The following is a 13,870-nucleotide window of genomic DNA, read 5'->3' on the forward strand; positions in this document are numbered from 1 at the left end:
TTCTCAGCCCTATATTTTATACATAAACAGGACAATTTGAAATCAGGAGGCCATGAGTTCTGGTTGTGCCTTAGCATAAAAGCCAGCTGGGTAACTTTGGGCCAGTGACATTCTGTCAGCCAATCCACCTCATAGGGTTGCTGTCATCAGAAAATAGGAAGAAAGGTATATTTGTCACTTTGAAATATTTGCAAAAATAATAAATATGGTAAATATATCTATCATCTATCTATCTATCTATCTATCTATCTATCTATCTATCCATCTATCATCCATCTATCCATCCATCTATCTATCTATCTATCTATCTATCTATCTATCTATCTATCTATCTATCTATCTATCTATCTATCTATCTATCATCTATCTATCATCTATCTATCTATCTATCCATCCATCCATCCATCCATCTTCAGTTAGAACAATTAAACAGTGGAACAACTTGCCTCCAAACACTTCCAATACTGGAAGTTTTTAAGAAGATGTTGGATAACCATTTGTCTGAAGTGGTGTAGGGTTTCCTGCCTGAGCTGAGGGTTGGACTAGAAGACCTCCAAGGTCCCTCTCAACTCTGTTATCTATCTATCTATCATCTATCTATCTATCTATCTATCTATCTATCTATCTATCTATCTATCTATCTATCTATCTACCTACCTACCTACCTACCTACCTACCTACCTATCATCTATCTATCTATCTATCTATCTATCTATCTATCTATCTATCTATCTATCTATCATCTACCTACCTACCTACCTACCTACCTACCTACCTATCTATCACGATGGCTTTTGCACAATCTTCCCCCAACATTGCTTTTTATTGTCACAAGAGAATAGTTCAGATATAATGTGATTCGCCTGATATATCTTGATTAAGAAATCTGTATGAAACAACCATATTTTTTTTTGCTGTGCATTGCTAATTGCAGCTGTTTATTGCAGCTCCCTGTGATGAATACCAAAGTGTATGGGCTTCAGTATGAGCACATGGAAAAGATGTTTCAATGAAGAGAAGTGCAGAGATTCATCTCACTTTTTTAAGAAAAAAGAAAATATGGAAGAAGGACTATAATTCACAACTATGTACCTGAAATTAGGTCTGGATGGGATGTTCCCCCTTGGGGGGAGTACAGGAGTTTGTGATGGATGGAAACCTGGAGGAGGGGGAGGAGGAGGAGGTGGGGGTGAGGATAAATCTGTGGACTGTATGGCATGAATGGGTGGCGGAAGTGGGGGAGGCAAACCCACTGAATTGGATGAACTGGAACCTGGAACAGAAACAAAAGACACTTAACATATATGAAATCATCATGACATTTCCTTTCCATATGGCTACGCTAGCTCTGCAGTCTGCGTGGCACATATTTTTATCAAATCAGATACTGATTAAGCCATTACCCTCTTGCATAACTTCTGCTTTGGATAAAGTGGCCATATTCTAATAATTACAGTTTACCATGCCTGCTTTCCTTCTTTCCTGTATGCTAGAAAACAAAGAAACTCTGAAAACATTATACATATATCATGCAAACTGCTCCAGAGATCAGAATGGAAGTATGCTTCACAGTGGCTTTTGTTTAACAAATGTATAATCGCTCTGTATAACGCTAACGTGAAGTGACAGGAGCATATCCACGTTATAGTTATAGAAACTTTTTTTAAAAAAATACTGCAAATTGACAATGATAGAGAGAGAGAAAAAAGGATATTTCTGAAACCCAGTAAATACTACAGAAATCCAGATAAGAGATTCTTCCATTCTTAATATTTGGGGGGGAAAAGTAATCAGCAAGTTGAGGGAGATGAACCGTTCCGATTCCCACTTTTTACAGTATTTTTTACAGTATTACACGCTGTACTATATCAGGGGTTAGCAGTATATATCATGTTGACCAACAATAACTATAGCAAAAATAGCGAACAAGATTTAGGGTGACAGTGCTGAAATCATACATTTGGCAACCTCATGAGGTTTCTAGCTGGGTTACCAGATATCTGAATGGGCAAAGGAAAGCACAGACAATTGGAAAAGAGGACAAATGGGGGAAAAGAAGGACACCCTAATTACTATATTGGCATCTCTGACAAAAATTAAAAGACGTAAAAAAGATGTGGAGACTCTAGAAAGAGTACAGAGAAGAGCAACAAAGATGATGATGGGACTGGAAGCTAAAACATATAAAGAACGGATGCTGGAGTTGGGTATGTTTAGTTTAATGAAAAGAAGGACTAGGGGTGACATGATACGGTAGCAATGTTCCAATATCTAAGGAGCTGCCACAAAGAAGAGGGGGGGTCAACCTATTCTCCAAAGCACCTGAGAGCAGGACAAAAAAAAGCAATGGATGGAAACTAATTAAGGAGAGAAGCAACTAGAACTAAGGAGAAATTTCCTGACAGTTAGAACAATTAATCAGTGGAATGACTTGCCGCCAGAATTTGTGGATGCTCCAAATTTTTAAGAAGAGATTGGACAACCATTTGTCTGAAATTGTATACGGTTTCCTGCCTGAGCAGGGCTTGGCGAAGAAGACCTTTAAGATCCTTTCCAACTCGGTTTTTCTGATATTATAGTGAAAAACTGCAAAATGTGTACTTAAGTGTTGTGGCCCAGCAGGCGCCTTTGCCGCTGCCACCAGACTCCGAGAGTGAGGGTCCCTATGAGTCAGCTCCAGAGGAGGTGGGGGACCCTGGACAGGGTTCCGACACTGAGCAGGGATCGGAGAGTCTGGTCGGCCACCAGGAGGCGCCTGAGGCATGGAGCAGCGGTGAGAGCCAGAGGAAGGGGGCTCCCGATGCCATGCTTTGGAGCAGCGGGGAGGAGTCACGAGACAGTGAGTCAGAACTGAGCAGGGAGTTCCTGGACGCTTGTTACCGCCGCGCCCATAGACGCAAGGAGCGTGGGCATAATTATCGGCGATAAGAGCACTCAGCTGCTGATCAGGAGGCTCCTCTCCAGGTTATAAAAAGGGTTGACTGTGCATACACCCTTTGCAGCAGTCAACAGATGACTTATGCCAGAAGTTCTAGTCTGGAATTCTAGCAAGCTGGATAGCTGCTTTCGTGTTTTGTTTTTGTGAGTTTTGTCTTGGTGGTTTACTGCCACGGAACCTTCTGTTTGTTTGTGCAATAAACCTTGTTCCCTTGTACTGTTCCGGAGTGTGTTCTGTGTGGGCAAAGGAGGAAGGGGGGTCAGAACACTTAAGTATATGAAATTACTTTTTCCACCATCAGAAAGACTGGTTTTTCAATCATATTTTTTCAACAAATCTTTATTTTCAAATAGCTACAGTAGCGATAATATAGAATTGCTTTTAAATGTCATTATACAGAGGTGTGAGCAGTCAGGGGATCTATAGACTAGAATGATCACAGATTTGAAGGGGTTGGATTGAAACCAATTATTGGAATTGAAAAATAAATTTAAAAATGTAAATCTGGGCTGTTCAGCCTGGAAGAAGGACAGGAAGAAGCAGGCAATTTACAAATACACAAATGTTTGAATGAGTATTGTGAAATCAAGCCACAAAAATAAAAAAAAATGATAAACTCATAGCAAGAAACAAATCAATAGCATGGCTGCAGTTATAACTGAATATCTGGGATGCAAAATCATCAAAGAAGGGGGAAAAAAAGCCAAACAGTCCACCGCCAAAATGAAAATCAGGCAAGAACATAAGATCAACATGCTGAGATCAAGCAAACTAAAATAGATGAAAAAAACAACAACAACAAGGATAAGAAGACCAAAAATTGCCAATCAAGAAATAGCACCTAGAAACAAGAAAGATCAAAGAAGCACTAGAAATAGAAATGGTACAGAAAAAGATGAGGAAGATTAAGAATTGATCTGCATCATGTGAATGTGAATTGCATGGTTTTAACCTGAAACATCTAACTGGTCTATAGCCACCCATTGCCAAGCAGTTTAACAACATACTGCAAGGAGGTGAAAGTGAAGATTGGTTAACATCTGCCAAGATCTACCTCTTAATGAAGGATACAGCAAAAGTGGCAGCATCAGGCAAGTTCAGGTCAATTACTGTCTTACCAACAACGTTCTAATTGCTAATTGATACAGTTCAGCAACATCTAGTATCATTGTTGCCCTAATCAACATGCTTAATGATTAATTCAGGGCTGTTCTTAGAACCAGCATGTACCATTTTCAATACTGACTCAAATTTGTTATGGTTGCAGTGTCTCGGGGTCATCTTCTGATAAGCGAAGTCAATGGGGGAGCCAAATTCACTTAACAACCGTGCTACTCACAAGTTGTTTCTCACAACTGCAGTGACTCACTTAACATCTGCGGCAAGAAAAGTCGTGGGGCAAAATTCGCGGTTTCACTTAGCAACATAAATTTTGGTCCCAATTGTGGTTGTAAGTCAAGGACTACCTGTGGTGGCAATCCATGTAGCTCAGGGTTGAAATCTTGGGACCTTGGTGTTTACTGAACTTGGGTTGCAAATGTTTCAAAATCAGACTGGGTAAACTTTATCAGTGCTTCGATCTAGAGAAATGGACTTTGCCAGCTTTTTATGGGCGAAAGCTTGCCCTGTTTTTCTTCTTGTAGTTTCTGTGCCCATTTCTGATCAATCTACTTGGTTTGGCTGGCTGTACTGTTTCAGCATAGATTATTTCCATTTATTGTGTTGGTTAATGCTTATCTCTCTATTGATTGCCTGGATGTGAGATAAGGGAGAAAATGCTTCATGCTGTTTGTTTTTAACTTGAGCCTTTGCTTTTTGGAACAGTTTGCAAACTATTCTCTATGTCTGCAGTATGTAACTACTAATGACTGATCCATCAGAAGTCCAGGCTTATAGGAAATCTTTAGTGTTTTTAAATTTGGCTTGATCTAAAACTACTACACTTTCCCACTTGAATTTGTGGTTATATTTGTGTTGTTATATTGCTAAGTTAAATAATTTTCATCATAAATCCCAAGAGCCTGCTGGCATTCATGAGCACATGCTGCTAATCCTTTGCCTGTTTGTGCTATTTAATAGCTTCCATAGTCCTTGCATTGTAAATTTTAAATAAATCCTCTTTGGCCTTCTTTAGTTGTTGGATCTTTGGGTTGACTTAAGATGCTTTGGAAGGATTTTGTTTCTGTGTGGGCAACTGTAATATCTTGCAGTTGAAGTAACTTGCTGCGGTTTGAGATAACTTTAATATGTAGATAAGCAAAAACCAAATATAATTGACAGGAACAATCTAAGATAATATTACATGGCCAAACTAAGCCAAGTAAGTCCATCAGAAATAGGCATACAAACTAGAGACAAACCTGGTTGAGACATCAGTTACACAAGGTAGCACAAATTGCCACACATAAAAAAGGCAGTAAACATGCTCTTTTAAATCAAATCATTAAATATATTACTTCACTTGCAAGTATAATAGCAACTTTGTCAAATACAAGTTCCCGACAGGAACCATTTCCTCCTCTCCTGCACTTAAGACACGGTATCAAAAGGGCAAGTGAAAGTATTTTTTTCTGAACTCCAACTTTCAGCTCTAGTAAGCGCTAAGCAAGTATATGTCGGTAGAGTATTATCTAAGGTCAACCTCTGTGCATTATTCTAATTCTACCTCTGCCTCTACTCTTCCTAATTCCAACAGTAAGAAAAGGATTACAGATATTAGTGGCAAGATTTCATCCTTCTCTGGATCAATCCGGTAACTCATAGTTGGCCTTGATCTGCTTGGTGCTTGTGACAAGTAAAACCTTTGATCTTCTTTCCCGTCATTTTCAACTCCACTGAGACCTTCCTGAGATGAACAAATAACAAACTGTGCCAAGCCTTTCCCCCTTCAGCACTCTTCCTTGGACTAGATGCTTTGGACCTCTCAAATGCTTTGAACCACTGCTGAACACTGCCTAAACATTCATTTTAGGATCACTAGCCAAATTTTCTTTGAAATGAAATGAAATCCACCTTCAACAGCCACTGGAGCAATCTAAGTCCATGTTAGCCATTTTAACTGCCAGGCAACACCTCACTTTTCAAGTTTTCTCCTTCCCACCAATAGTGGGATTCAAAAAATTTTTACTTCCAGTTTTGTGGGTGTGGCATGGCTTGGTGAGTGTGGCTTGGTGGGTGTGGGAGGGGAAGGATACTGTAAAATCCCCATTCCCTCCCCACTCCACTAACCTGCTTTCCAGTCTATTCTCCTGTGCATTGCAACAGAAGAAAACCTAGCGGATCAGCTGGGACTCGGGACGCAGCGAATAGATGAGGGCAGAGCCAGTATTTGCTGGTTTTCCAAACTACTCAAAATTTCTGCTACCGGTTCACTGGAACCAGTCAGAACTGGCTGAATACCACCTCTGCTTCCCACAGTCTTCCTTGGGCTTCACACCTTCCTCCTTTGTTACTTGATACTTGCTTTCTTTCGCTTATGAGAACAATTTCCTTTCAGAATCTCATACCTACGGTACTTTCAGCTCCTTATGACCAAGGATCTTTAAAAAACATTTGACAAGTTGGCTATTTTACAAGGTACCATACTTGTTTCCACATCATACTTTTCTTAATATTGCCAAATAGCTTCCATAACAAGAGTCACTTCCTACTTTATCGCATTGGCAAATGATTGCCTTAAAGCTAAGTTTCTTTTATCTTGGCTATGATAACATACAGAGTCCCATGATTTGCTGATAGTACATCACATCATCAGAGGTTTTTCTTTTGATCTGGACTACTGAGTAACTCCTGCCAGTCCCTTGGATTGCAAGGCAATCAAACTGGTCAGTCCTAAAGGAGATCAACCCTGACTGCTCTTTAGAAGGCCAGATCCTGAAGATGAAACTGAAATACTTTGGCCACCTAATGAGAAGGAAGGACTCACTGGAGAAGAGCCTAATGCTGGGAACAATTGAAGGCAAAAGAAGACAGGGATGACAGAGAATGAGGTGGCTAGATGGAGTCACTGAAGCAATAGCCATGAGCTTAAATAGACTCCGGGATAGGGCAGAAGTCAGGAAGGCCTGGAGGAATGTTGTCCATGGGATTGCGATGGGTCGGACACGACTTCGCAACTAACAACTACTGAGTGAGAAACAATGCATAGTGTGCCTCTGATATTCACTATAATTTGAGTGTGCAAATATTTTAAATTATCCTATTCTTAGAATCTCTCTCAGACATTTTGAAAGAAAAAGCAAGGTCAAATGATCTGTTATGGAGTCCATTCATGATTCTTCTAATGTGATCAACAGTAATGGAGGTGGGAGGGGATATGTTTGAATAATGCTGTTTTAAATATCTTGGAAGGATATCCAATTATCTGCAAGAATGAAGATTCCCAACATTAATTTTAAATTAAACCGATACACTATCCAGAATAGCTGGCATTTCATAAGGTCACAAAATATTTGTTAGATTTATTTCCAACTTTTTCTTCCGGAGGCGACATATAAGGGATCTTATTTAATTCCTCAACTCCCTGTGGTAGGTTGGGCTGAGAGGTTAGTTAGTAAATTTCCATGGTGGACAATGAACTTGAATCTGGACCTTTCCAGTTCAGGTCCAAACATTTGCAACATTTGATGGTACATGTAGCCCGAGAAAGTTGTCAACCTTTAAGTAAATGGAGTAGATGCATTTCCCTTGAATCTGCATGATCTTTTAAGAGACAATGGCTATCATTATATGATGTGGCAATGAATTTCATATCTATCCATATATGAGTGTATTAAAAATTTCCACATGGTGCAAAGATGAAGAACACCCATGCACAAATATACTCAATATGCAACCTGAGCTGATGAGGACATGGCTACAGATATTCACCTGTTGAACATATAAGAATTAGACTACTATGCATTGACTTGTAATTCGTATACTGTATTATTTTAACTCTGCTTTTAAACTGCCTTTTGCAAATAATAGGTTTTCCTTCATAGTAAACTTTGTTGACAATCTCCCTGACTGGAAAAAATGAGATCTAAATCCAATAAATGACTAACAGTACAGGTAGTCCTTGATTTACAACAGTTCATTTAGTGACCTTCAGAGTTAGAAAGGCACTTGAAAAAGTGACTTATGGCCATTTGCACACTTACGAGTGTTCCAGTATCCCCATGGTTATGTGATCAATACTCAGATGCTTGGCAACTGATTCATATTTATGATGGTTGCAGTGTCCCATAGTCATGTGATTACCTTTTGCAAGCTTCCGATGAAGTCAATAGGGCAGCTAGTTTCACTTAATTACTGTGTTATTTAACAACTGCAGTGATTCACTTAACAACTGTGGCAAGAAAGGTTGTAAAATGGGGCAAAACTCACTTAACAAATGTCTCACTTGAAACATTTTGAAAATTTGGGTTCAAATTGTGGTCTAAGCTGAGAACTACCTGTAGGGTCAATCAATGTGATCCAATTAAAAATAATTTTAGCAAGCAGAAATGATAAAAATATAGGCGAAACAGGACAACAGAAAAGTAAAATGCTATCTAATGGAATTAAAAAAAAAGCTTTCGTAAGAGTTTTCATAGCACCAGGATTAAATTAAGTGTGAGCACAAAATATGCTGTCACATTTTTATAATTATAAGCTTACAAATAGCAACAAGGAACAAGCTTTATTGCTCATATCATTTTCTTGCAGTGTGTCATCCTGGAATAGTGTTTGAAGCAAACTTCGTGTGGAGGCGAGGTTAAGACTCCTTTCCTCCCACTAAAAGCAGGTACTAACAGTTGCAGCTATTGCTATTTTCATAATTCCCTAAGACTGGAATGTTATAAACACATGCTACTTGTTTAAACTCTTGGTGGACTTCCAATTTTAGAAATTTTATAGCAAAACCGTAATAAAAACCATAGCATAAACTAAAAAAAAAAAAAGAACAAAGAAAGAAAAGATGATGTTTGAATAAATATTTAGAGGATAGACAATTTTTTACTAACTGAAGATCATGCTACATTAAAGGTGTGAAATCTACAGATTAATTACATATTTTACAGTGATATAGAGTATATCATTGTATAGTGCATATAGTCATGTGCTTTCTTAAGATGGTGCCACGGCCGCGTGGGTTCCTACTGCCGTTGGTTCCAGTTCGCTTCACGTGCGTGTGCAGTTCACTGTAAATTGTTTGGCGCATGCGCAAAGACCATGAAAAACTAATAAAAATCATGCTGGCAACGGCAGTGGAGACCCTGGGAACCGGTTTGGGGGCGTGGCCAGTTTGGAATGCTGCTGGTTCTGCAATCCAGGCCAAATTACCACTTTTGGTTCTCCTGAACTGGTGCAAACTGGTAGAAACCCACCTCTGTACCACGGGCGAGACTATGCAAGCAAAAAATACAAACTCTTCTGACACCCCGTCCGTCAAATCCTTTTTCTCCCTAGATCAGGGGTGTCCAAACTTGGGAACTTTAAGACTTGTGGACTTCAACTCCCAGAATTCCCCAGCCAGTGGGAATTCTGGGAGTTGAAGTCCACAAGTCTTAAAGTTCCCAAGTTTGGACACCCCTGCCCTAGATAGTCCTGTCAGTAACTCTAAACTATTTTGGTATCAAAAAAGCAATGGTGATGTAACATTTAAGATGTAGAACTGGGACTGGGAAAAACAAAACTGAGTCTTTACACAGCCATTGTTCACTGGGTAATCTTAGGCCTGGGTCTCTCTCTCACACACAGTGTGAATGTGAAGGTAAAATAAGGGGATTCTCCAATATGTGTTGCCTTAAGCTTGCAACAGAAATATAATTTCTACCTGTCAGTCTGTATGTATAGCTTCTAGAGATCATGGGTTTCATAAATCTAAAACTCCAAATTAGGAAAAAGCAGATTCAGAAAGATATATCTCTTTCTCTCAAGTGCTAAGAAACCCTAATGGGATAACAGTATCCTCTTCCTACACCTTGTTTCTATGCTTATTTTGGTTGTTCAGTTGCTACGTTGTGTCAGACTCTTCACAACACCATGGACCATAACCTATATTTTTTCCCCCACACCCCTAAAATAGAGGCGGAAGTAAGCATGATATTGCATCCTATAAAATTTATCCCTTTTGTACAGATGGAGTTTCTACCTGTGCTTGAGAATAGTGGTTATCTCAATACATATGGAATATTACTGTCGAAGCAGTAAGCCAGTACAACAATGTTGTGACATCCACAAAGTGTGCGATGGGGGAGAGAAGGAAATGTTTAGCAATGTTGTGGTCACATTGTTGTTCCTCCAAGTTACCCTCATTAGATCACTTTGCTATGAAGCATACTAAAAAGCAGAGGCATCACCCTGCCAAAAAAAAATGTGTATTGTCAAGGCTATGGTTTTCCCAGGTGTAATGTAGCTGTGAAAGTTGGACCATAAGGAAGGCTGAGTGCCAAATAATTGAGGCCTTTGAACTCTGGTGCTGGAGAAGACGCCTGTGAGTCCCTCAGACTGCAAGGCGATCAAACTGGTCAGTCCTAGAGGAGATCAACTCTGACTGCTCTTTAGAAGGCCAGATCCTTAAGATGAGACTCAAATACTTTGGCCACCTAATGAGAAGGAAGGACTCACTGGAGAAGAGGCTAATGCTGGGAAAGATTGAGGGCAAAAGAAGAAGGGGACGACAGAGAATGAGGTGGCTGAATGAAGTCACCGAAGAAGTCAGGGTGAGCTTAAATGGACTCCGGGGGATGGTAGAGGACAGGAAGGCCTGGAGGAATGTTCTTCATGGGTTGTGATGGGTCAGACATGACTTTGCAACTAACAACAACAATGAAATAGAGTTCAAAAAGCAAGAAAATGAACAGAGGGATTTTCATGGGGAGGAAAGATAAATAAAAGAGGGACTTGAGAGAAAACAATAGATGATGAGGAACATTAAGTACTATAAATCTTCTTGGACCTTCTCAAAACTCTGTCATACTTCTGGAACTTTGTCCACACTTCAGTACAAGTTGAAACAGAATCCCAGCAGCACCTAATAGCAAATAATAATCACTCCAACCACATGCCTTCAAATATTTAAGGCTGCAAATCCTGAAGATATACAGGAAGATGTGAAGATTCACATTTAAATTGAATAACCATAGGACCAGCTAGCAAATAATCTTTCAGCACAGAAAAGCTTTTGCTAACCATAAAATCAACCATAAATCCAGACACATTACTTACCTTCCCCATGACTTTTCCTGAATTTTTCCAGGTCAACTGTCGGAGGCCTGTTAGGTTTCTGTGGAGCTGGTCCCAATGTAATTGCTGAAGGTAGTGTTTTTCGTCTGGGCAAATTCTTGTCTTTGTCTTCTTCTTTGTCTTCTTTTCCAGTATTATTGGCCCAAGGTCCTGCCTTAACTGTTCGAGATGAATTGGCCAATTTAGCAGCAATGGTACCAGAAGCAGATCCAAAATCCTCTTGTCTGTTTTGTAGGAAAATATTCTTGATGGGTTTTGGTTTTGCCTCTTCGTTCTGCTGCCCAGCAGGTTTAGGGGGGATTTGAGGCAGGTTGTTCTGGTTGCTGACATGTTTCAAAGGGGGGAAAGGGCTGATGGGATTAGCTTCGTTTCGGCTCTTGTCCTGTGGATCTTTGAGGGGTCGGATGGAACCAGCTTTCGACTTGAGGCCGCTGGAACTTGGTGACACCTGATTGAAACAAGCGGTTTTGTTGGAAACTTCTTCCCCTTGGCCTAAACTTTGACATGGTCTTTGCTTAACAGGTGGCTTTGGAAAAGGAGGCTTGGGGTTGTTTTCCTGTGCAGCATTGTTGAATTTTTCTTTAACTCCAGCGACCGTGGGAAAGACAGGCTTTGCTTCACTCCCTCGGGGTTCAGGTTTGAACAATCTCTGCTCTAAAGGCTTTGGTTCACTCTTCTGAGGAGGAGAGACAGTTAGCTTCTTCTCAGGAATCCGTGGGAACTTTGGCTTGGTTTCTTCCCTTAGTCCTTCAGAAATCTTGGGAACCAAAGGCTTTGGATAGGTAGTTTTCTCATTAGCTTCTCGGCTAGCAGCCTCGGCTAGCATCTTCACTTTGTTGGCCACAGGGCTGCTTTGCAAAGGTGGCGTTTTAAAATCCTTGCCCGATACATCATGAAGAGGTTTTGCGCCCGGAGGCAATTTAAGCGATCCAGGCTTGTACAAGCTGTTGGGTTTGGAAGACAGACCTGCGTTTTCAAGCTGGGCAAACTTCTCAAAGGCAGCTTTTTTAGCCAAAGGAGGGTGCCCCCCAGTTCTAACCTGATGGCAATGAACATCCTCAGCTGCGTTGTTATTAAACTTCGCCATGATGGACTTCACATTTGCCTTGCCATCCTGCAAAGGAGAAAGAAAGCAGAGTCAGAAAGGTCCCTTCTGCAGCAGCATTCACAAAACGCTGCAGCTAATTCGAAGGCTTTCCTGGTTTGAGGCTTCTGATCGCCGGTTAGAGATAACTCAGCGCTTAGCTTCCTGTATGGCTAACAATGCTAAACTTTTTGCTACACACTTGTGGTGTGTAGAGGATTTCAAGACGTTGATTGCAGACAAGTGTTGCTTTGCTGACTAGATCTTTCCTTGCCTTGCCTACCATAATCTCTCTCTCTTCCTGTTATATTTGCGGAACATGCTATTGATGGTTAAGTTCTGAAATGTATGCACCACTGTTTAGACTGAAGCCAAGACACTTTATGTATTTTTCCAAGACTTGTGCTGTTTAGTAAGAAAATAATAAACTAAATCTCAGGTCTGCTTTGACAAAAATGTAAAGCCCCCCCCCTCAAAAAGCTCCAAAATTTCAACCTTCCAAGGAGGAAGCAGAAGGAAGGCATTCTCAGTAGTTCCCTTAATCTAAAATAAATACTACCGTGTTTCCGTGGAAATAAGACAGGGTCTTATTTTCTTTTGACCCTCAAAATAAGCACTTGGCCTCATTTTTGAGGAGGTCTTATTATTTTTGAGGTGCAGGAGGCTGTGAGCGTGGTCACCTCATGGCTGCTGCTATGTTGCAATAGTTGTGGGGAGGGCTTATTTTCAGGGGAGGGCTTATTTTAGCGCATGTACTCAAAAGCCTGATTGGGCTTATTATCCGGGGAGATCTTATTTTTGGGGGGAAGAGGATATACACAATAACATATTAATTCTTTTTTCATGCTGCCTCAGCTGTCCTTTGTTTTGTGGAAGGGCCCTCTCAACAGCAAAATTGCTAATGGTAGGAATCCAATATATTAGCATGACCTAAACATGTCACAATAAGCAATAAAGACATGGCTGGTGCAGTTTCCTGGTGGCTCAGAGACACATATAGTACGATTGTTAGATTCGCTATTAACTGAAGGCAGCGTGAGGCAGCTGAGGTAAGAAGAACAGCTATTTTATTCTGTAGAACAGCAACAACAAACTATGCACAGAGATTCAGCACCTTGCCCTGTTTGACAGCTATTTATACTAGAGCTGTCAAGCAGGGCGACCAATAGGAAAGCTTAGATAGCCAGCGCTCCGCCAGCCACGCCTTAGCCAATCAGACGCGGCTGAGCTGTTGCCGACGGTCATTCGTAAGTCGAGGACTTGCGGCCGATCATAAGTCGAGGACTTTAGAACCAGTTGCAAGTCGAGGACTTAGCAACGATGGCTGACATAAAATGTCCACATCAGAGGTGGACCAGTTCGGCCGAGTAGGTAGTAACTCAGCCTGCCACGCCCCCCCTTCACAACTGGTTCTCTCGGAAATGCCATAGGCGCTGCCATCTTGTTTTTTTTAGTACTGCGCATGCACGCATAGCACACATCAAGTGCATCCCTGAGCGAACCAGCAGTAGCAGCAGCCGGAAACCACCCCTGGCCCACATGCATATTTTGTAGGCTTTTCTCCTGGGAACGTTTTACCTAACGGTATACAGAAAGTATAATTTACAACAAATGGGAAGTTGTGCTACAAGTAAAAG

General features: G+C 40.7%; 1 protein-coding gene across 5 annotated transcripts in view; it reads right to left on the reverse strand.

Moving 5' to 3' along the window:
* The window catches only part of FYB1 (FYN binding protein 1), an 86,135-nt gene that overhangs the window by 45,134 nt on the left and 27,131 nt on the right, over window positions 1–13,870 (reverse strand). For all 5 annotated transcript variants that reach the window (XM_081940077.1, XM_081940080.1, XM_081940079.1 and 2 more), the window contains exons 2-3: window positions 11,132–12,263; window positions 1,093–1,273 (exon numbers count right to left, since the gene is read on the reverse strand). In XM_081940077.1, coding sequence (XP_081796203.1) covers window positions 1,093–1,273; window positions 11,132–12,263 — 1,313 coding nt within the window. The remainder of the gene's footprint in view (window positions 1–1,092; window positions 1,274–11,131; window positions 12,264–13,870) is intronic.

Source organism: Natrix helvetica, assembly GCF_964273705.1.
Source record: "Natrix helvetica genome assembly, chromosome: 2".
Lineage (NCBI taxonomy): Eukaryota > Metazoa > Chordata > Lepidosauria > Squamata > Natricidae > Natrix > Natrix helvetica.